Here is a 23,225-nt window from a genome sequence, read left to right on the forward strand (position 1 = left end):
ACTTTTTTTCCCCCTTCTTTTTCTCTTCTATCTTGTCTTGTCTTTTCGTTTCTTTGTCTTTATCTTTCTTTGGCATTGTATAAGTATCAAAATGAAATGTTTAGTCTTCTTAATTCTATTTTCCCTCCACTTTCTCCAGCCATGTTCCGGAAGGTATGCTATACTCCAGAAGCTACAGGTTAGACAATAGGCTTCTGTCTTTGTTTTGAGCTTTAGGTTGTTTATTCAACGAAGACTTGATTGAAGTTGGTCACCGCACTAGAGTAGTGATTCAAGTATGTATGGATGAAGTAATAGTATGCACGACCGACTAAAATTGGATATAAAACAGTAGAAACGGTCAATTGCATTGATCTTGGCCAAAGAATACCAGGTGAAGATTAGCATGGAAATCTAAATCGTGATTTAGCTCGTTGGTAGCGGGTTTCAATTGGCGCTTTAAGCTTCTCTGCAGAATTGCCGCCGCAAGTTCTTTTTTTTTTTTTTTTTCTGCCCCGAGCAAAATTTCCCTCGCTTTCTCTTCCTTCCACCGCTTCCTTCGCCCCAATCTACTACCCTTCTCTATTCCTCCTCGTCCTCCTCCACCACCACCTCCACCACCTCCACCACCTCCTACTCACGCTCCCCCCCTACAGTGTTCCTGTCCCATCCGTTGCTGGCATTGACTTGTCAAGCACCGAGGAATTCTTAGCTTGGAGACCCGACTACTATTCTGCCAACCTATTCGCTTTCGGATCCTTTGTGTGTGGGCGGCTGTGTCTCGCTGCGTCAGACAAACAACACCTCGCCACGCATAGTTGCAGCACCTTAACCATCAACGTTCGACTCTTCGCTTTTGCCTCCCTCCAACCAACGACGGAGAGCCACTGAAACTTGGGTTTCTCTGGTATCACTACTTTATAGTTATCTGTTACACAAAGCTATCGGAGGTCTTCCCATTTAGCTTCTCTGAGAGAGTGTTTGTTGTTGGATTAATTGCGACATTGCATCTGCGCGCCCTCTCTGCTGCGTTTATAAATTCGTCTCCCTTTTTGCATAAAGAACAGAAGTTAGAAAGTCGTCATGGCAGCTCCCACCCAGCTTGCTTGTGGGTTTTCCTCCTTATCTGCGTTGCTTCTTAGTCTATCAGTGTCTTTGTGGATAGACACTTCGACAGTACGATGTACGACCATCTGCTAACCTCATGCAGTCAGGACAGTCAAAGGGATTGGCATCTTGGATGCAGCCCCGGTCTATGAGCCATTGTCGGGGTTTGAGAGGTAGGTATCGTCTTGTCAATGTCTATTGGTCCTTGTTGGAGTATACTGATCTGATTCTTTATCCTACCCGCAGACCTGAGGGGAACCTTCGCTGTAGCGCTTATTCTCCCTGTGGCCGGTATTTTGCATGGGCATCTCCCGAGAAGTATGCTGTCTCTTTTTCCTTGGGGAAAGTATTGCGTCTGTTAACTGGCTGTCAGGGTAACTGTTATTGATCCTTCTGTTGGACACATCATCACGAATATCCCTGCCGAAAACGTTTTTGAGCTAGGATTCTCACCCCTCGGCACCTACTTGATCACTTGGCAGCGCCCGTCGAAAGATGCGAATGGCGATGCAGTCAAGAACTTGAAGGTTTGGAAGATCGTGGAGACGGCACCGGATAGCAACGGAGATGAACACACGATTGTGGGTAGTTACGTCCAAAAGTCGCAAACGGGCTGGAACCTTCAATACACGTCTGATGAGCGTTACTGTGCTCGGGTTGTCACAAATGAGGTTCAATTTTACCAGAGCGACAACCTGTCCAAGGTGTGGAATAAGCTGCGTGTGGAGGGGGTGATCGACTTCGCGGTCTCGCCAGGAAAGAGTCAGTCTGTTGCCGTTTTTGTGCCTGAACGCAAGGTTAGGAAAATTAATTCTCGCTTGGATTATTGATTGGCTGACGGAGTTATCATAGGGTCAACCTGCTGCAGTCAAGGTATTCATGGTGCCCCAGTTCGGAGCTCCCGTTTCGCAGAAGACTTTCTTCAAGGGTGACAAGGTTCAGTTGAAATGGAATGCCTCTGGAACCACTCTGCTAGTGCTCGCCCAGACCGATGTTGATCGGTCAGGCAAGAGTTACTACGGAGAGACCACCCTATACCTGCTCGGTGCTACGGGTGGCTTTGATTCTCGTGTCGACTTGGGTACGTGCACCCTATCGCCTGTCAGATTGCCATAAAGCAGATACTAATATGGTCATTCTGTAGACAAGGAGGGTCCGATTCACGATGTTACCTGGTCTCCCAACTCTAGAGAATTTGGTGTTGTCTACGGCTATATGCCAGCCAAGACCACAATCTTTAACTTCCGTGGAGTGCCGCAGCACAGTTTCGCTCTCGCCCCTCGAAACACCATATCGTTCTCTCCCCACGGTCGCTTCGTCCTGGTTGCTGGCTTTGGTAACTTGGCCGGCCAAATGGACATCTATGATCTGGAAAAAAACTACTTCAAGATCGCTACTGTGGAAGCGTCGAATGCCAGTGTTTGCGAATGGTCTCCCGATGGAAAGTATATCCTGACGGCTACCACTAGTCCCCGTCTCAGAGTGGATAACGGTGTACGTTTGTGGCATGTCAGCGGTGCGTTGGTGTACAACGAAGAGATGCACGAGCTCTACGATGTGTTCTGGAGACCGCAGTCCACCACGCAGCACCCTCTTGGTGATCCGTTCCATCCGCTCCCGACACCTCACCCATCTGCTGTTGCGTATCTGAGCACTAGGAAGGCTCCTGTTAAACCTGCCGGTGCTTACCGCCCGCCGGGTGCTCGTGGTCAGCTTACGCCGCTTGCATTCAAGCGGGAAGATCAGGGCGGTGCTACCTTTATCCGAGACGGGGCAAACGGTGGAGCTCTGAACGGCTTGGGCAAGCCACGGAGACGTGAAATTCCCGGCGCTGATCCGGTCGAAGAATATCTTCCTCCGGGAGCCGCTCCTGGAGGAGGGGTTGTTCTGCCCCCGGGTGCGGATCAGCCAGAGAAGCTATCCAAGTCCGCCGCCAGGAACAAGAAGAAGCGTGAGGCGAAGAAGCTAAAGGATGGTGAAGATGGGCAGCCTGCCCGCAGTCCGGAATCCCATGGGGATAAGGGCCACCACGAGCGTAGTCGCTCCAAGGCCAACAACTCTGAGCGCAAGAACGCGAACCAGGCCAATGGCGCGTCGCCTGCTTCGACCAAGCCGAACAATAACGCTGCAGTAGAAGCTGCGGGTACACCCACCGCACAAGAGAAGAAGATCCGCGGGCTTCTGAAGAAGATCCGTGCGATCGACGAGCTGAAAATGCGTCTTGCGGGTGGAGAGAAGTTGGAGGATACGCAGCTAAAGAAGATTCAGACTGAGGAATCGGTGCGCAAGGAGCTGGAATCGCTGGGTTTCAATGGATAGATGGGCGATCGAAGCCCTATATCAGTGAATCACACGAACACCTTGGATACGATTCACACTCTGGTTGGGCTATTGGTTCTGAATGTAAATATAGTCTACGTGGCTGATCTTGCTTTGTTCCGACTCTTTCTATCATCTGATGTCTATCTATGGCGTTCTATCCACCCCAACCGGGGGAGCTAGGGTATATGTACTGTATATACATTGGATGACTGAAAAGACCATGAATCATAAGCAACACAAATAAGACGAGAACATGTCCCGACAGCCGTTTCAATGACCGTCCGTAATCCCTTTCTTCACTTCCAACTGTTGCCTCTGTCTATTTACTTCCCACCACCAACGACTTGGTTCATCCATCCCGTCATCGGGATCTTCATGCCATGGCTTGTTAGCAAAGATGTAATGGACATTCTTCACCTCGTCATCTCTCCAGATATCGTCGTGCACTCCCTCCCACCGTAGCGTTTTTAGCGCATTATACACATACGGCAATACCACCCATCGACCCCGAAACACGTCCGACAAGAGCTCCTGATCCGGGAAAGTGTATTTATCCGTGCGATCGGGCATGTGAAGTCTAGCCTGGATCTCCGCCCAGGCCGATATGGTAGGACGCACGACTAAGAGGCCACTATTCAGCATGGCAACACCGGTCGCGGCTGGAGCGCCGGATGTCTGCGCCCGGACAGGATCCGAATGCTGGCTTGTGTAGGCACAATTCTTGGGTATCCTGTTATGCATACATCGCATCAGTATCAATGTGGTGCGATCCCAACGTTTGGAATTGGGAAACTAAAAACGCTGAAGAGAGGGGACGGGATACGGGAGAGAGAGAGAGAGAGACGATGGGGTGCACATACCAAGTCTTGGGATAATGCGGCTTGTTCAGCGGATTACAGGCGCATACATGACTCGCTGCGAATACTCTCTCCTGTTTATTCTCCTCGCTGCTTAATCCTGAACCCGGCCCGTCCAGTGGCACGTCCATCAGCTCATCCATGTTCTTTCGCACCAGCATATCTCCGTCTAGTAAGACGATGCGGTCGTACTCCACCAGCGAGAATACAATCAGTTTGTTCCATGTTTCATTGAAGCGTGGATCCTGGAGGAAGACTCTGCTTTGGCCTGGTTGTACGCTGGGGACGGCTTGGGTGCGAATTCCGCGCGCGTGAAGCGCTGCTAGGCCTTCGGCGGGGAATGTGGAAGTGTATAATGCGATGAAAGGGTAGGCTGTTTCGGTGGTTTGGAGGGAGTGTGAAAGGGTTAGAATGCCCGGGAGGTAGGAGAGGTTGGTTATTAGGGAGGCCCAGACTTTCTCTATTGTAATTGGGGGTTAGTTTAGTGCGACTTGGTTTCTTTGTTCGGTTTGCGATCGTCAGGGGAAATAAACTCCCCCGGGAGTACTCCGTGTTGGTGATACGTTGAGGGCTTACTTACCCTGTTTCGGTTGTTGGACCATAATGAACGATTGACCGTTGATAGTGGGTTCAATTGCGGGGTATTTTGTCTAGATAGAGGGGACTGGACTTTAAGGTACATTCAGTGAGGATAAACTCTGGGAATGATGATCTTCGTGGGGTCTTTTAATCAAATCTTATCAGTGACAGCGAGGGTTAGTCAGCCCAATCCGATCTTATCTTAACTCTGCCTTTTATTATCGAACTTTTACATTCTACGTTTCTACTTTGTAGTTGTTTCTTTCTCTTTTCTTTTCTTTTCTTTTCTTTTTTTAGAGCATGTACCCATTCACTTCTCCGGTTTCTTTTTCACCGCCCCCGTCAGTTGGCCTGGCTGTTGTCCGTCTCCCATACCGAACCTGATGTGGAGCCGTCCAGAACAACGCCCGTATCAAGTAACAGGCATTGGCCTTGCCAAAAAGCAGGACAGATCAGTCACAGTATAGGTCGACAAGAAGAAAACAGCCAACCCAGACCGTACTGGTGGGGGCGTGGTGACCGAACAAATGCCACCGTTGGAAACCGAAGTCCAGCGTACTGGTTGAATGGAAAATGGCCGGAGCCCTTTTGATATATCGCAGCTGATACAGAGCTTATCCTTTCTTTGAGAAAAGGATTTCAAGGCATGGTCCTCGCCTTGCGCTCCACCTTGCAGCGCGAAGCCCCTCAATATATTATCAAAAACTGAGAGGAAAAGGAAAAAAAGGCAGGGAATGTAAGGGAGGCAGGGAGACAGATGAACCGCTGATATGTTCAATTGGGTATCGTTAATTTCCATGAGTAACCACATCTAAATTTTCAGCTTTTCATATACCACAGCAGACGTGTTTCCAGTCTTAGACAAGGATCATTGATCTGGCAGTGTCGAGCCTGCTTCTGCGTCAATCTCTCTATCAGTCGATGAGAATGCATATTTTCATCAGATTTCAACTGAGCTGGCGCCGCGAGTCAGCTCCGAACAAACTATTCAAGGAATGACGCGATACAGAACGAACTCATGACCAACAATGACGGATTTGCGATTGTATCAGAGACGGGTCCGTACTATTCAAGAGCTAGGTTCTACCAGCGTGAAGCATTCCCTGTTCAAGTGAAAATCCGCGCCCGCTTGATAGGACTTCCCATTCGAAGGGTTTGATTACTGCTGGTCATCCCACTCAGTAGTCGATCCATTCCTTCAACATCAAGTTCACCACGCCGAAGCCTCAGCTGATCAGTTTCTGCGGTTGGTGTCTCGTCCACCGACCCTAGAAGCGCAGGAGATTCATCCGGCTCATTGAGTCGTGGAGTAAGGATTATGATTCGGTGTTCTGTAATCAGCAGAGCATCATGGTCTCCACCTTCAGCTTGGCGAGTCTGGCGAGAAGCGGCAGGAAGGTGACCAATACCCTTTAAATGTTCGCCCATTAAGGTGATATCTTGGATGGCGGAAACTCGGCAGCGGTTAGACGCATCAAAGGTTCCGGTTGCTTTTACGGCATTCCGCCATAAGGACAGCAAGCTTGGAATGACAGCACTCTGGTTGCCGTGCCGCAACAGAATCGACTCGTCAGGTAGGGTATCACGATATGAGTTGGTCTGATAGACGGAGATTTCTCCGCACAAAGACGGGATGATTGACCTAACCATGGCACCCTTCAGCAAAGTGTCTTCACGGACACGCTTAGTATGTGGTGTCAGGGGCGCGAATTTAGGGCGTTGTTCTGCGATGGGCCCACCTGTTTCAGCGCGGGCTCCAGACAGCGGACCTAAGACCCGACCACTGACAGAAAAAGCAGTCAAGGATCCACCAGTCACCCCCTGTACACTGGATTGACGCTGGAGTGGGCCCTTCATGGTTCCTGGGCCTGCCCCTTCGAGATCCCATACCCCCCACTCACCATCCGCCATGAGAACCATAATGGCCCGTCCACCAAGCACCCATTCTGCATTGACTATAGTTTTACGCCGGGGGGGCCCTGGGGGCGACTGCTCAAACCCGGGATAGAGACTGATCAGCCACTTCCCCTCTGTTTCCGACGTCTCGAAATCACTTTGAGGACTGGACGATCTGCGCGACGCTTTGTATGGTTTCGTGGAGAAACACGAGTAGACTTTGACACATCCACTATGAAAGGCGACGAGTAGTGTCGAGTGTCGTGGTGACGGATATGGTGATGGGTTGAAGGCGATGTTTTGGGCCGGGGCCGGCAGGTAACGGCGCTTTGACTCGATATCATCCTCACTTAAACGGTACACCACTTCATTATGGTCTGTCTCTTCTACAACCGGGATCCGATGTATTATAAGGAGGCCCGACGACTCCGCAGAATGAGTGGCGATAAGAAGGTCCCACCTCCCTGGCCCATTGCCATTAGATCCACTTTGGCTTTGAGCCATGTCCTCATCTCCCTGTGGCTCACTCGCTTGATATGTGAGAGCAATCCCCACTCCCCTTGGGATCTCTTGGTGTGATACTCCGCCGCTAATCGACAACGCCTGAACCCACGAGGAGAGCTCGAATTGAGCAGGGTGGGGAGGAGTCAAGGGCAGCGTAACAACTCGGGTGGAAAGATCGGCGCACACGGCCGAGATTACCATAAGTTTTCTTAGAATGGGCGGGAAAGGGTCGAGTGATGAACGTGCGGTCTCAGGGAGAATGCGAGGGACAGCCAATTCAACGACCCTGGTTCCAAGGGGTATATCGATCTGGCGCAGCACAGTTTCGTATGGGAAGAGGGGATCGATCTCTGGCTCATCTTCTTCAAACCCATAACTTGGTTCTTCGTTTTGTTGGGTTTCGGCAGAGCTCTCATCATCGGAATCAATGACCATGATGTCGTTGTTGCTGCGGTTGGTTTTTTCTTGCGGTTGGTCCTTAGGGGCCGATGGCTTCCTGCTGGTAAATGGTCTTCCACCTCTCCAGATTACCTTCAACCCGTTTTCATAGCCATAGATTATAATTGATGAGCCATTAGGGGCGAGGACAGGGTAGCCCTTGGCGGTGTAGACACGATGAGGAAGTTGGTAGCTACATGAAAAGATTACTGTAAGTGCTGATCGACTAAACATATAAAAAGGAGTCTTTTCACCTTAATTGCAGACCGTCATCTCTAGGCCGGGCTAAAGGCCTAGAGGGGAACGATGGCATGGTGCTTGATATGCGATCGAGATATTTGTTAAACTGTAGAACACTTCCAAGGGCGAGCTCAAATTCGTCCGCACGGCAATGTATGAGAAAAATGGACTCTTGAGTCGGATAAAGCAATCACAGGTAAAAGTGGGTAAGATTACAGTCAAGTTTAGCCAAGCTTAAAGTGTGACGGACTCAAGGTGGAGGAAAGATGAAGTTGTTGTGGTGTGTTGCGGAGTTGAAAAAAAGCAGCTGATTCAAGAATGGTCTGAAAGCTCCGCCGCGTCCAGCGCGTCACCCACCAGGCATTTCCCACGCTGCACGTTGAGTGTTGGCACAGCGCTCAGTTTGACACCAGCTCACTCGTATTTGACACTGCTGATGGGTAATGAACATGTTCTCGCTCCTGGCTGCCATTGCCAGTGATTCAACCACGACATCTATTTATTCGCGCCGATTATGGCTACTGTCCGATCCCTTGGCCTCCACCAACCTTCGGCCATACCTTTTCTCGTCGCAGAGGGCTTACTAAACCCCGACCCGTCCGACGATCACTATGCGTGGACATCCAGTGTCGATATAGGCCCAAATGGTCCTGTTGAAGATGAGATCGTCTGGACGAAAGGTTGTGTGGTCTGGTCTAGAGCTGGGGTTGTGCAGAGGGTGTACCGGCTAGATCTCGAAAAGGAGGAGATTAGGCATGCGCTTCTGACAAATTTTTCAGTCGACCAGCTTAAAAGAACCAATGGCAATGCTTCGCAAGCGACTAAGGAAGGCTTTTTCCGAACGAGCAATGACCCTGGTCGGAGTCGCGGTTTACATGGTCAACAGAATGGGGAAGAACCGAGACTGGAAGCCTCCGGCGTGACCTTAAATATACGCGGTAGAGGTGCCCAAGGAGGCAATGGCTCTGATTCGACCAGAGCGTTAGTTGTGGTCCTTAAGTCTCAAGCCCATATCTTCTTCCTAGCTGGAAACAGCCACGTCGTTCCGCTGCCCTTTGAGGTGGATTCAATATTCGCGACCCCGAAAGGTCTTTTGTTTCAGAGAAAAATGTACGAGGAGGACAATAAGGACACGAGTCTCTGCCCAATGGCGCCACCAAATTCGTTCATGTCAACCTTGCCTATGACAGCGGACTTCCGTGCATCACAGTCTCTAGAAGTCCCTTCCAGCAAGGGGAAAAGGCCATCATTGACGGTATCTCCTGCTCCGGGCACTAGTTTGAGGTCACCGCGTAAGCAGCCCGACTTGCCTAGAGTGTTCTCCCTCATGGACCCGTATTCTGAGATGGGCCTTGTTGTGACGAACCAGACTTCTCGCTTTTTACAAAGTAGTGTTACCAGCAGACCTTCTGGGCTGGATGTGCTGGGTGCAGCGGATGAGATCATATACGTCTCCCCGAGGGATGAGCTTTTAGAGTCTAATAGGAATCTGATTAGCGGCCCTCTAATTCTCGTGGTAACCGTCAATGTTAATACTGGGCTATATACTATCTGGACAGCACGTTACAGGGAAGATGAAGCTAACCCCTCGTCTAAAAAGAGAGGACGACGTGAGACAGGTGGTACCTGGTCAAAGCGACGTAGCTCACATTTTGGAATGGCAACGGGAACAACAACTCCTGGAGCTCGCCCATCCGCTGCTAGAGAGAGCTTTGGTCCTAGGGGCGATAATTGGAATACACCAGGCCTGTCTCATTCCCAGTACTCTACTGATGGAAAGCCAGATGAAGACGACCTTGCTTCTAAATTAGGCCAAGATTTTGGTGATATCGGAGTTCCCCTAAAGACTTCTCGACGGGTTAGCTCTCTGCTTGCTCGAGCCGATCTTGCAACTGGCCAGGATAGGATTACCTTCTCAGACCTTGCTACAGGAAGTCAATCGAGTTCCATGCCGCATGGGAACTTCCGACAGTCAATAGGTGCTGCAAGCAGCCGCGGAAGCTTCGGCTTCAATCCTAGAGCTTCCCTACCTCCAGGAAATGGCTCGGTTTATAGTACTACCACCAGTTTTGCAGATGCTCCAGTTGACAGGCTTCTGGAGGAGCTTAACAGTGAAAGTTTATTCGAAGGGCTTGATAATATGGATCTTAAAGAATCAGCATCAGGCCTTCCGGAGGAGGTTCTACTGTCAAAAGTTGAGAGCTTTTCCTCTAGGTTCTCAGAGAACTTCCAGACCCCAGTCAAGTCAAAGTCAGCCCGAAAGTCGAAAATTATTACAGTGTGTCCCTCAGAAGGTGCGAATTCGCAAAACGGGAACTCGGCGGCTTTGGCCCTTTGTGTTGTTGAACAAGCCGCAAAGTTCATGACTGTCGTAAATCTACGAGCGGACAGGGTCTCTATTCCGAAGAAAGATCCGGTGTTTTCTAAAAGAATGAAGAAAAGGAAACCCCCTGATGAGCGTTCGCTCCTCGTCCAGGCGACTAGCGTACAGCACTTCTCGGGCATATGTGATGCTTGTAAGATCACTGATGGAGAGATTTCACGGATCATGACCTTGAGCATGGCAGATGACGGACAGCATGAGCTGCTTCTACAAACTCCCTGGAGCAGGCCAATCACCGTTAATGTGCCGGAAAAGCTTATGTTATATGAGCCGTACGGAATTTCTGCTACTGCGTCTGTAAACCGCCCAAGAGAAAGCGGTATGAATAGGCTTATGACTGATTCTTTCACAATTACCGGTCTGGATCACGCTACCATTCGAGGGAGAGTTGACCTAATCGACTCTGAAAAGCGGAAGCATAGGCTACAAATCCAGATGGAACCCAGCAATGAGCTTGTGAAGCGTGTCTTCAGAATCTGTCGATTTGTTCTGCCTGACTCGGAGAAAGCCGGTGACGGAATATTAACGGCCTGGTGGGAAACAGTGAAATGGCTTCGCGAAAGTGAAACCACCGAAAGCGACCTCGAGTGGACCGCGTTGGTAGTGGTCTTGTTCGCCATGGCAATTCCTTTCATCGACAGTGACCACTCGCGAACACCTGCACAGCGCACACGTAGAAAGAAAGCCCTGTTACGCTCAAGCAGCGGAAGCCACGTGGACCTGGAGAGCTGGGAAACGATGTTGGACCAAGAGTCAGGATCCGCCGGCGTTGTGTCATCATGGATAAACAACAGCGCTTGGGGGTGGATCGTCGATCAAGATGCTGAAGAAGAACGCAGTGCTCCCTCCAGGAGGAAGTCTGTGAAGACTGAGCAGCCCGGTTCTAGCCGGTTAACGCACCGCAAGAATTCTTACTTGCTTCGATGTGCAGCTTTGACTCGCGAATTCTTGCAGACTCCCAAGGGTATCGCGGCTGTAGGCTCAGACGGCCATCTTCCAACAGCGCTTTCTTATAGTCAGAGCCTACGACAGACCGCCCTGTGCACGATACTGGTCGGGCTACATCTTCTTCGTGAAGAGCAAAAGTTGTCAATCTGCGAAAGTGAGGAGTCCCGCAAAACCTTGGGCCTCCTCGCTCCTGTATTAGCCCAAATTGGAGGGTGGTTAGGATGGAAATCCTGGACTTGGTCTGAAAATGCCTATTATGGCTTGGAGATTGCCGGTATCAATCGCTGGCAGTTTGAAGATACGCGAATTTCGATGCTGGATGTACCCCAGGAGCAATTTACACCCCCTTCAGTGTTCAGTTACCTGGAGACCGGGTGGCGTCAGTCCTCTTCTCCCTTTTTCACTCTGCTGAATCTGGTAACCGGATCAGAGTACACTCCGAGGAAGGGGAAGATGTGGCAAGAATGCTTTATGCTCACGCCAAGGACGTTGGCATTGGACGGATTTCTCTCCGAAGTACATAACTTCTCAACACCACTCGATCGGATAAAGCTTCTTCACCGCTGGGGTTTCACCAGAAGTATCATTGAGACATTTCCAGAGGGCGTCAGTGCACCGTTGTACGAAGCTATTATGCGATCTCAAATTCATGCCTCAACGTCTTGGAGCGCGACGCTTCTAGAGTTAGTCGACCGCGAAGATCTTAGCATATCGATGCGTACTCATAGCCCATGCACTCCATCTGCATGGCAGCCTGCCGTGTCGCATGAAGCGATGCGCGACGTTCACCATATAGGTGTCTCCGCCTTGGACATCGACGCGATTAACTCTTTCGAAGCATCTGCCGAGGCAGATAGGTTCTCTGTGACCAAACTGATCTTCCGCGAGGACAAACGGTTCATTGAAGCTGCTAGACTACTGAATCAATCCAAAGCTCCTGTGGCAGAGTGTGTCCCAGAGCCCGATTGGAACGATTCGGACTTACTGGAGGCGCAGAAAGAAGTGGTTCAACTTGTTACGCTTCGAACGTTGTCCATCCCTACAGGGCGAGCTATGCTCGCATTCAGTGGGCGACTGCCCTTGCTAACTGAGAAGCTCCCAATTCCTTCTTTCTCGCTTCAGTGTGTTATGAAACCATCGAATGTAACGATAAGTGCGGATCGAACCTCTTTTAGTGAGGAGAAGGTTTGCTGGGCCTTCTTCCATAATGGTGTTTCTACGGGTCTCGCAATATCCAAAAATTCCAAGGGTATCGATACCTCGTGGATTCTTTTCAACAAACCCCAGGAGCTTACAAATCGGCACGCTGGCTTCTTGTTAGCCCTGGGTCTCAATGGGCACCTAAAGTCTTTAGCGAAGTGGGTAGCTTTTAAGTACTTGACACCCAAGCATACAATGACCTCTATTGGTCTGTTGCTGGGTCTATCAGCGTCGTACCTGGGTACGATGGACACGCTAATCACCCGCCTTTTGTCTGTTCATGTGACGAGAATGCTTCCTCTTGGTGCCGCCGAGCTGAACCTGTCGCCGCTAACCCAAACTGCTGGTATCATGGGGATTGGCTTACTGTATTGTGGCTCCCAGCACCGAAGAATGAGCGAAGTGATGATATCAGAGATCGAGAACGTGGATCAGGAGGAAAGCTCCGCAGGTCGAGAGGATTTGCGTGACGAAGGGTACCGCTTAGCAGCCGGATTCGCGCTCGGGCTTATAAACCTAGCAAAGGGAAAGGATTTACGAGGAATGCGAGACATGCATATTGTAGAAAGACTATTAGCGGTGGCAGTTGGGACGAAGAACGTTGACTTGGCGCATGTTCTTGACCGGGCCACTGCCGGTGCAACGATTGCCCTGGCGATTATATTCATGAAGACGAATGACGAAACGCTGGCCCAGAAGATCAATATCCCTGACACAACAGTACGCTACGACTATGTCCGACCAGATCTGTTCCTGCTCCGTACACTTGCCAAGCATGTCATCATGTGGGACAAGATCCAACCTAGCGACGAATGGTTCGTTCAAAGCCTGCCAGGGATCTACCGCCGCCGGTACCGTCTAACGGGCGTTCGTCGGTTAAAAAGCGAAGATATGCCGTTTTTCAACATCATTGCTGGTCTTTGCTTTACGCTTGGGCTCCGCTATGCCGGTTCTGCCCAGACGGCGGTGCGTGATATTCTACTCTCATATCTTGACCAGTTTATCCGCATCTGCAGACTTCCCGCTGTTAACTACGACGGGAAGCTTTCAAGGAATTCCGTCCGCCACTGCCAGGACGTTGTGGCCCTCTCGGCGGCAACGGTAATGGCAGGGACGGGGGACCTGCCATTGTTTCGGCGCTTACGCTCCCTGCATGGGCGTGTGGATACTGATACACCATATGGCAGTCATATGGCAGCACATATGGCGATCGGGCTGCTTTTCTTGGGAGGAGGTAGTTATACACTCGGCACTTCCGACCTGGCTATAGCGTCGCTCATCTGTTCTCTATACCCGGTCTTTCCGACATCAGTGCTTGACAACAAATGTCATTTGCAAGCATTCCGGCATTTATGGGTTCTCGCGGCCGAGCCGCGCTGCTTCGTACCGCGTGACATAGATTCTGGCCGACCCATATCCATGCCGATCACAGTGACAAACATTGGCGGCAGTACCCGGAAGATTACCGCGCCCTGCCTCCTCCCAGAACTGGAGTCTATCGCTAAGGTGGAAGTACGTAGCACCGATTATTGGCCTCTGGTCCTAGACTTTACCCTCAACTCTGCTCTCCGAGAGAAATTCCGACACGGTGACCAGTCAGTGTATCTGCGACGGAAAGAGACGTATAACCCAACCGGCTCGTCTGCGTTTGTTTCGACATTGTCAGGGCTCAGCGAAGCACAGGACGTCCTTCCCTCGTCGACATCCGCGTCAAACCATGGCAAGGGACTACCACCGGCGGCGTGGCCGAACATCGCTACATTACTCTCCGGTACTACTGCTCCCACTCCTCCGCCGTCGCCGTCGCAGAGCATGTGGGAGTGGATATTTAACCTCAAATCGCTGCAAGGACTAGATGTCCGTGAAAAGGCACTTGTTTTGCCATCATCATTCCCAGCCCACACGCGCACCCCAAGCACTAATGTCGTTTCATATGCGCCATGGTTACGGCAATCGGCTGTTGACAGCAAGCTTGTGGTTGAGAACATTGTGCAGAATCTTGCACGATTGCATCCTGACGAGATTCGTGATCGCTTATGGCAACTGCGGCTTCTGTTCAATTGGGTCGACTCTTGTTCTGACGAACGGGTACCGGTAATCGAAAAAGAAATTGAAACATCAAATGATGCAATCCCAAGGGTATCTGGCCAGTCGCAAGGACTCTGGCTACGGCAGGATTTTGTGGAAGAGGCGCGCTGGAAGGTCTGGGGCGTTCAGACTGATGACTATGCTTAATGTAGTATGCTCTGTAATGCTTGGTTATGTTATTATGCATGATATGATTCGGGCCTGAATACCTGTAGGAGTCGGTTTTCTCCTTGTCTTCTCTGTTTACCCCATTTACGTTATTGCTTCTCGTCATGGTCGATATTTCTTTATACCATCTCATCAGGAGTATTATAGATTACAGTATTCGAAGCCATAAGACCACAAAGCATCATGTCTGGCCAATTCAATTATTTTTGTTCATTATGGCTTCATTATCTGGGCTCATCGTGTGCTCATCGTGTGCCGGAGCAGTTACACATGTGGCCGTTCCTCCTCCTTTTCTCTATAAATAAACAGAGAAAAAAAGGTTATTTTCCCTTTAGTTTCCCCTTCCCTTCGAAAGATATAAATAGGTTTATTGAGATCTAACGGCCCCTTCTTTTAAAACCCCTCGGTCTCCACCACCGCCCATCTGCCAAAGCCATACGCCTTCGACAGCCCACGCAGTAGCACTGGCATGATGACCGATGCCTCCCTTAGACCTCGCCGAATCCTGTTCCTGCTTCTCTGAGCGAGTTGCTCCATTTGACGTGCCATCGGCTTCGGCCAGCATGCCAGCGACCACACCCTCGCGTTCAATGACAGACCACAGCCCCTCTACCAGTGTACTCCCGCGTTCTCCAAACTGACCTTTCCCCAGACGGAAGAGGATACGGCCCAGAACCTGCCAGGCGATACAACGTTGAGCAGGAAAGGAGGAGCGGCTAAGGATGGCTAACTCGGGTATAGTGTAACCAGCGGCATGAGGGTCTTTACCATGATGATGAAGGCCTAAATCAGTCGGGAGGGCAAGAGATGTGGTGGGCGAAAGCAGTGTCCCGAGGAAGGAAAAGCGCAGCGCGGCGGGGTGGACAGCTTCTGCATTGCTGGCAGGGTGGTAGGCTGATGTCGCGTCTGGTGCATCCGAATCTGTGGAAGGCGGCTGAAGCCAAGACAAAGCGGACGGGTCGTGGGTGATGTTGGGAAAGTAGTGGGCTTGAAGGTCAGACAAGAACGATGGGGATGACGGGTCAAGGTTAGGCATGGGGTTCAACTGTGACGGCGGGGTGGGGAAGTGAACGGAGCTGGGAAGAGGGGATTCAAAGGCAGGTCGGAGATCATCAGGCATTTGCGGAGGGGGAAGGTCATCTCGATGAGTTTGTTCGTCTCGAGAGGTTAAAGGCTTGGATTCGGAAACAGGCTCAGGAGGAGGGGCTGCTGCTTCGGCGGGGTCCACCTGATGTTTGATGGATACAGGTGGATTCGATCGAGTGTCAGTCTTCGATTCCTCGGAGTCAATACGGGCTCTGCGAAGGAACCGTTCAAGCAGCGAGGGGTCTATGGATGCCATGAGTTCCTCTCGTTCTTGTTGAATCTGATCATGCGACATGGTCGCTAACTGCCGACGGTTCTCATCATCAATTATCCTTTTTTCGTCATTCTGACTAGCAATTGAAGTGTTCGTAGTGGAAGAGTCTTCTCGACGTTGTCTAAAAGCGGACTGCTTCACGCGACGACGATGAGCAGGAAACCCAGCTGCAGCAGGTTTGGGTGGAGCTGGAGGGGCAGCGGGCGAGCGTTCACGGATTTCGCCGATCAGACCAGGAAGGGATATAGAGGAAGCGGGAGGCGCGGATGAGGACTGATCATCATCAGAATCTAGATCGACAACAAATCTTTCACCGCGAAATGCCATGGTCACGATGATTTATATTGGTTCAAGATAGATAGATTGATTATCGGAGATAAAGAAAAAGCATCGAACTAAAATTAAATCGGGAACTGCATGAAGGATGAGTCATCATGCGGCTCAAAAGCTAAATGATGCGACGCTAGACCTCTCCGGAGATAGCGTATCACCTGATGACTTTTCCGGATTGGGGAACGCACGTCCGATCATCTGATTTGAATCTGGAGTATATCAATATACCAATGCCCTCTTGTCGCTTCGATCCTAGAGGGATATCTCCCTAGATTTCTCTGGGGACGATCCGGATTACAATCGTACAATTGGACTTCACGGTTATATATATATATATATATATTTATATATATCTTACATATATATAGAGAGCAAGAGAAATACCTATCAAGACCTATCGCATAGAGATATTTTCTGCCACTCGTATCAGAATTAATTTAAAAATAAAAATAAATAAAAAGACCAAGTTGAATCAGAGGAACATCAGACCCCCAAAGTGCATAACAAGTCAGAATGATTTCGTTATTTCCTCCTCTCCTCCTCTCCTTCTCCTCCTCCTCCTCCTCTTCTTTTCCAACCTCCTCATCCCTTCATCTTTTCCTATCCGGTGTAACCAAATCAGTTCAAGGTATTGATTGAACTATACTTCCTCCTTTTGTATATTGAATTTTCTCTTTGATGTTCCTTTCCCTGATTTCCTGTTTTTACGCCTTTTCCCCCCCTCCCTTTCCCTTTACCCTATTAAGAATCTCTTGACTTTTTATCCGTTCGTCTTTCTGCCCGAGAAGGAGAACAGAATCTCTCTCCCCTTTTCTCCTCTTCTTTTCTTTTCATGTTCCTCCTCTCCCATTCTACCAAAACCTCCATCGTTTTTTTCCCCCTTGTGTTTCGCCATCACCATCTCCCTCCATCCTTTTCCCTTTTCACTTTCATTTTATTTCGTATTTCTCTATAACATCTCCCCTCTGATTCGCATTCCGTGTCTTGTATTTTTTTTTTTAATTTATTTTATCTTCTTCTTCTACAATTTCTTGTTTATTTGTCCCTTATCTTTTTTACATTAACAAGGAAAAATTAATTGATTGACAGCTTGATCTCCACCCTGATTCAAGACTCGCCGACTCCGCCGCTTGCTTCATCCTTGAGACATCTCCTCTCGATGCTATCTCTCTAAATCTTCTCTACATCATGTCCACCGAGCCGGCCATACGGACGGCTCAGGACGATCTCGAGTCGCGCACCTCTATCGACCAAACTCCCCGTGAAACTCGTCCTAGACGGTCGCGTCGCAAGAAGGACGAGGGACAGGACGCTGGGCGAAAGGACACTCCTAAACCTACCAAGTCAAAGACTAAAGAAAAGGAGAAAGAAAAAGAACCAGAGACGGGGAGGCAGAACGACAAGGAATTAGACAAAGAAAATCATAAGGATAAGGAGAGCAGGGATAAAGAGCAGGATCCGAAAGAGTCGAAACGCGGCAGTCGTCGCCAGAGGGACAAATCGTCATCAACGTCGGCCAATCCTTCCAATTCCTCTTCTACTCACGCTCGGAAGAAGCCTAAGTTGGAAGCAACACCGCCGGATCAAAGTCCCAGTGTCCCGGCGACTTCTGCAACTGCTGCAGCCTCCCCCCCAGCGACGACTACTGTCACGACTAGTACTACTGCTGTTACGACAGCTGCTCCTGCTCCTGCTCCTAGCGCCGCCCCAGCTGCAGCTGCAGCTCCAGCTCCAGCTCCAGTCCAAGTTCCAAGCACCCCCGCTGCTAGCCCTCCAGCATCGTCAGGCTCTATTCACCTTCTCCAATCTCACCTGCACCAGCAACATCGATCTCCATTGCACCCGTCCCCCTCACTGCCACCCTCGTCTCATCCCACTCCGCCGCCCGCGGCCCTTGGTCATCCGTCATCTTACCCGACGATGGCTCCCACAGGACCTCCGCGGCCGCAATCCCAGCCACCACCTCCCCCACCGACTAGGACCAGCGGTCAGAATTTCGACCCCATTCGGTCCGCCTTCGATACAGCTTCCCCAGCCCCAACACCGGGGCCAACGTCGACCTTCAGTCCTCCGGCGCGCCCTCTCTCTCCACGCCCAACATTCCGCGCTAGCGCTTCACCTGCTATAGCCAGCATAATTGACCCTCCCACAACTACCTCACCGTCTGTCTATGCTCCCCGTCCATATGCTTCTCCGAACCATGGCGCATCCATATACTCCCCTTCCCCTGCGGCTACACCAATCATCGCTCCGACGCCGCATCCGCCACCTCAGCCGATCTCGCCATACGCCCATCGATCGCCCTATCCAACCCCTTCACAATTACAGCCATCACACGATTCGCAGTTATCCGGTCATTCTTCGTCCCAAGGCCCGCCGCCGCCACCCGCACCACCACATCTATCAGCAGCTCCTGAGCCTCCGGCGCCTGCACCGTCTAATAACCATCGCGCGCCTTCACCCGGGCCTACCCCAATGGACGTAGATACGGATCAGCATGCGGCCCCCAAAGCACCAAAAAAGGATACCAAGGCTCCCCCCACAGCGCCTCCATCAAACGCTGCATCACCAAAGCCCTCTCGCGCAACCAAGGAGCCACCGCCTCCATTACCTCAAGGCTCAGGGCTGATCTCCAATGCCTTGTTTGGCGTGGGCGACGCCGCGTCAACCAGCGATTCCGATTCTCGGCGAACGCCCAGCATTATAATACACATTCCATTGCAAGGAACTGGCAACAGGATTGTCAACTTCGCGCGCTTGGCCGAGGAACAATACGGCTTTGCCGCTTTACATCCTCGCCTCGCGGCTCACAAGGAACGACTCGCCCGTGTAGCCGCAGCGGGTGCTGCATTAGAACGAAATGATAAGTCCGGTCGGGGACTCTCAGCCGGGGAGAGTGCTGATGAAGATCTCAGTCTCGAAGTTGAGCGTGACAGTGACTTAGATGGAGACAGTGCGTTGGGCAGCGCAGCAGCTCGCACAAACGGGCCTGAGGCTCCAGATGGGAAAAAGAAGCGTCGCAAGAAGAAGATGGAAGAATATGACCGGGACGATCCGTTTGTTGACGATAGCGAGCTGGCCTGGCAGGAACAGGCCGCGGCCAGCAAGGACGGCTTCTTCGTATATAGTGGTCCTCTGGTGCCTGAGGGCGAAAAAGTGCAAGTAGAACGGTGAGTTGCCTCCTATGTATATTCGTTCGATCCCAACCACTAACGCTTTGGTTTAGGGCGGATGGCACGATAAAACGTGGCCGGGGCAGAGGTCGCGGCGGCCGCAGCCGAGGACCTCAGTCCACTTCCCATCAAGCGCCACTGGCGGCTGCCGTCCCCATCTCCCAAGAAACAGGTCTCCCTGTACGAGGTCCTGGATCCCGGGGTGGTAGTACTACTCGGCGTCCGCGTACAAAGCCCAGGGCGGAGCAGGACAAATCAGGTGGCACATCTTCCACATCCCAGGGGCGAGGCGGCGGCACCGCTGGCCGGGGAGGCTCGGCAAGCACTCGAGGAGGGAAATCAACGTCAATGGTGGAACTGGCACCGCGCCCCAACTTGGCACCCACGCCCCCGGGACCCAGCCCAATAGCAGGTTCTGAACTGGCGATGAAATAAAAGTGCTCTCTAATCACTCTCCTCCTTTCTCCATGAAGTACGATTCATTGTCTAGGTATCAGGTTATGTGGTTTATTGCTTCCGTTGGCGTCACTGGACCTGGGTACAGAGGCATGATGAAAGGTTAATTGTAGAACGGTTGCTTCTGCTGCGAGGCTATTACTGTGCTTCTATTCGGTATTGCATGCCTGTTATGTGTTTCTATCACTGTGGTTTCCAAGGTTTTCTTTGTTTTCTTCAACTTCTTCATGGTTGGATGGTGTTTTTCCATTTCTGCATCATCTGGGGTGGTGTCTTTTTCTTTTATAATATCTTGTTTACGTTGCCTGCCGCTCAATATGAGGCGAAACAATATGTTTCTATCCTGAGGGAAACGGTTTGATTATGGCTACTATATTAGGTATACATGTGGCATCAGGTCAAGGATTATGCAAGATCTTGTCCAGCCATGAGGCTCAACCCATTCCTTGGATTGCAGTATTTCCAATGAAAGGAAGCACAAGTATTTCGTCAAAGTCCTAACCCAAGGCTAAAGAGCCCCAGCGCCCATGGTGTGTTCTCGCCACAAAAGACAAAAGCTGTACATACACACAGGTGACACATGCAAGATCCATGTAGTTTGTTCCTTGCTTCGACAGAATATTTGCTGAATAGTCGCATGATGAGACAAACAACACAGATGTAAGAGTGCCAGCTCGACATCCAGGCAGAAATAATTGAAAAAGGTAATTGTACGTCGACATAAACAAAGAAAAGGGCATTGCTATCAAAACATATGCGACCAGCTCAGGAGGGAAATTAATGAACAGAATAAAAAAAGAAAAGTTATAGACTCAGAAAATGCCAATGAACGAATATACGCCTTGCTGATGCAAAAATCATAAGTAATATGGTCAAGCAAGCGATCAGTTGGGAGTTCGTCATCTAAATGGTTTAACATTGAAATGTCAATGGAATTGTTGACAACGGAGACAAAGAGAAAGAAAAGGCTTGGGTTATTTTCAATGACAGTCGATTGACAAAGGTTAATTTTCCGATGGAAGATGCGAGTCGATGGGCTGGTCTTGCTTGCAGAGAAGACTATGATAAGATCTAACTCGGTTGAGAACGCAACTGTGCACAGCTTCTGTTGTGCGATAGTGATGTACTCTATTTACTTAGCGTTGCCATGGTGTTCCCGGCACTGATGCCGGTGGTAAGGGCCCACTGGGAGGAGGAGCTGCACGAACAGGCATAGCTGATGTCTGAAGTGGCATTCTCGATTTCATGTTATGTGAGCTCGCTGAGCGAGATGCGATGTGCTGACGCGAGGGTGGCTCCAGTGCCGACACCGGGTCTCCTAAGTGCGCACGCGAGGGGCGGCGTCCCGATCGATAATCATCATCCTTGGTTTCCAGAGAAAGATGTTCGAGTGAAATCGTGGGCGGAGATCTAGTCGACCGACTTGGGCGAGGAGATGGGTTCGGCGGTACGTGATAATGCCGGCTATGGGAAGACATTTCGTTGACCATATTCACCGGGATCTCTCCAGATGTTGGGGTATAGTGTGGTGTGCGAGACGATTTGCTAAGTGCTGGCTTTGGAGCGGGGCTACGACGCGGTGATTCTTCTTTCTCGTCCTTGAGAGACTTAGGCGGTGGGGGAGCTAGATAGGACTTTCGGTTATGTCGCTCCATCATGCTAATCGCCCATTCTTGGAGATCAACTGGTGTACGTTTAGCAGCCTGAAGGAACGCGTCCTTGTCCTATTCTCGGAGTCAGCGAATTTGACTTCTATGAAAGCGCACAGTATAAAGTGGGCATTACATATAATTCTCGGGGCGTTGGCCGCTCTTCGGATTTCTTAAGGAGGCATTTGGCGACGAACTCGTGTAGGATCGGGGGGAAAGCATCGCTTTTTGGAAGCTTCGGGGCGGGCTCATGGACAATCTGTTGTAGAAGGTCCAAGATACCCATAGGGCCAGCACTAGCTCGGTCTCCTGCCGAAGAATCTGAGGCATCGAAGGGAAATCGACCCACAGCCAATTCCATGACCGTCAGGCCTACGCTCCAAACATCCGAACGGACAGTATACGCGCCGCCTTGAATGCGCTCGGGTGCCATGTAGGTCGAAGTGCCGACAAAGGTGTCGGCGATCGAATTGACTGTCTCAGTAGCGACACCGAAATCGCAAAGTTTAATGTTTCCCCGCGAATTGACAAGGATGTTGGATGGTTTGATATCACGATGCATGATGCGATGCGCTTCATAGAGGTACACAAGACCAGCCAGTACTGACTCTGTGATCTTGCCTAGTACATCCACTCGGACAGGACCGAAGTCTTTGGATATACGATCAAGAGAGCTAACGAGGAAAGCAATTAGATACTTAACCTTCGCAAAGGTATTTGCGAAAACTCTTTTGCACTCACCCACAGTCCATGTATTCCATACACAGAACAATATCCCTGGCTTCATTTTGAAATGCTCCATAGAAGGTCACGATATTCGGAGAATTGCAGTCGTGGCCAACTTGAAGCTCCCGCAGTATCTGTTTTCGAACGTTCTCCTTGGCATCGACACGGATAATCTACGATATGATCAGCAGGTCCCCGTAACGCTTAACAAAACGATTCGCACCTTTCGGGCCATGACAACTTTGGTAGAAGCATGCATGACCTTGGAGACTGTACCGCCATTGCCCGCCCCTAGTTCTTTCAGGGTGATCAAATCCTCACTGCGAAGATCAAGGCGGAACTCCAGTCCGATCTCCAGCGTATCGGTACGGTTGCTGTCGGTATTTCCAATCGCACCGGGAACTTGGGCGTCGCCATCGGACGGGTTGGAGAGGGGTTTGGGTGCTGCGTTCAGAGCGAGACCTTTGACATTTTTGCGTTTTAGCGTTCGAGCTTTGAATTGGTCGGCCATGGTTGGACGGCAGATTTACTCTGCCGCAATCACTGAAGGATGAATTGAGAGAAAGGGAATCAAATGATTGTGAGAGCGCCTCTGGTCGATTATCGGATTTGATCCTCGAATGTAGCTGAAAGGTCGGAATGCTCGTGGATGGCGAAAGGTAATCAATGATTATTTAGTGAGAGTGTGAAACTGGGAAGAACAAGGGAAAAAGAAAAAAAAAAAAAAAACGAAAGGCGGTTTGTATATTGGCACTGAGGTGTGGACAAGCGCCGTGTTTTCAAGGCAGACAAGGTGGGGGATTCGACGTCGGTCTATAC

The 23,225-nt window shown here is 50.5% G+C and overlaps 7 protein-coding genes across 7 annotated transcripts; 3 read left to right on the plus strand and 4 right to left on the minus strand.

Moving 5' to 3' along the window:
- Window positions 1-1,062: 1,062 nt before the first annotated feature.
- On the plus strand, window positions 1,063-3,405 carry AO090020000067 (translation initiation factor 2A; the record flags this gene model as incomplete). The annotated part of the gene is made up of 6 exons (XM_001824392.3): window positions 1,063-1,087; window positions 1,190-1,259; window positions 1,333-1,404; window positions 1,460-1,883; window positions 1,939-2,167; window positions 2,231-3,405. 6 exons carry the CDS (start codon window positions 1,063-1,065, stop codon window positions 3,403-3,405), a joined length of 1,995 nt encoding a protein of 664 aa, XP_001824444.1.
- A 273-nt stretch (window positions 3,406-3,678) lies between these two features.
- Window positions 3,679-4,867, minus strand: AO090020000066 (uncharacterized protein; the record flags this gene model as incomplete). Its single annotated transcript, XM_001824391.3, has 3 exons — window positions 3,679-4,138; window positions 4,269-4,725; window positions 4,846-4,867. 3 exons carry the CDS (start codon window positions 4,865-4,867, stop codon window positions 3,679-3,681), a joined length of 939 nt encoding a protein of 312 aa, XP_001824443.1.
- Window positions 4,868-5,951: 1,084 nt separating this feature from the next.
- AO090020000065 (uncharacterized protein) lies at window positions 5,952-7,916 on the minus strand (the record flags this gene model as incomplete). The annotated part of the gene is made up of 1 exon (XM_001824390.3): window positions 5,952-7,916. One exon carries the CDS (start codon window positions 7,914-7,916, stop codon window positions 5,952-5,954), a length of 1,965 nt encoding a protein of 654 aa, XP_001824442.3.
- Window positions 7,917-8,436: 520 nt separating this feature from the next.
- Window positions 8,437-14,688, plus strand: AO090020000064 (anaphase promoting complex subunit 1; the record flags this gene model as incomplete). Its single annotated transcript, XM_001824389.1, has 1 exon — window positions 8,437-14,688. One exon carries the CDS (start codon window positions 8,437-8,439, stop codon window positions 14,686-14,688), a length of 6,252 nt encoding a protein of 2,083 aa, XP_001824441.1.
- A 388-nt stretch (window positions 14,689-15,076) lies between these two features.
- Window positions 15,077-16,396, minus strand: AO090020000063 (RPAP1 family protein; the record flags this gene model as incomplete). Its single annotated transcript, XM_023238173.1, has 1 exon — window positions 15,077-16,396. The coding sequence occupies one exon, from the start codon at window positions 16,394-16,396 to the stop codon at window positions 15,077-15,079; it is 1,320 nt and encodes a 439-aa protein (XP_023092684.1).
- Window positions 16,397-17,590: 1,194 nt separating this feature from the next.
- Window positions 17,591-19,576, plus strand: AO090020000061 (uncharacterized protein; the record flags this gene model as incomplete). Its single annotated transcript, XM_001824387.3, has 1 exon — window positions 17,591-19,576. One exon carries the CDS (start codon window positions 17,591-17,593, stop codon window positions 19,574-19,576), a length of 1,986 nt encoding a protein of 661 aa, XP_001824439.3.
- Window positions 19,577-21,167: 1,591 nt separating this feature from the next.
- Window positions 21,168-22,917, minus strand: ste7 (MAP kinase kinase Ste7; the record flags this gene model as incomplete). The annotated part of the gene is made up of 4 exons (XM_001824386.3): window positions 21,168-21,755; window positions 21,817-22,354; window positions 22,422-22,579; window positions 22,630-22,917. The coding sequence occupies 4 exons, from the start codon at window positions 22,915-22,917 to the stop codon at window positions 21,168-21,170; spliced, it is 1,572 nt and encodes a 523-aa protein (XP_001824438.1).
- Between the last annotated feature and the right edge of the window lie 308 nt (window positions 22,918-23,225).

This window comes from Aspergillus oryzae, chromosome 6 (genome assembly GCF_000184455.2).
Source record: "Aspergillus oryzae RIB40 DNA, chromosome 6".
In the NCBI taxonomy this organism is placed as follows: domain Eukaryota; kingdom Fungi; phylum Ascomycota; class Eurotiomycetes; order Eurotiales; family Aspergillaceae; genus Aspergillus; species Aspergillus oryzae.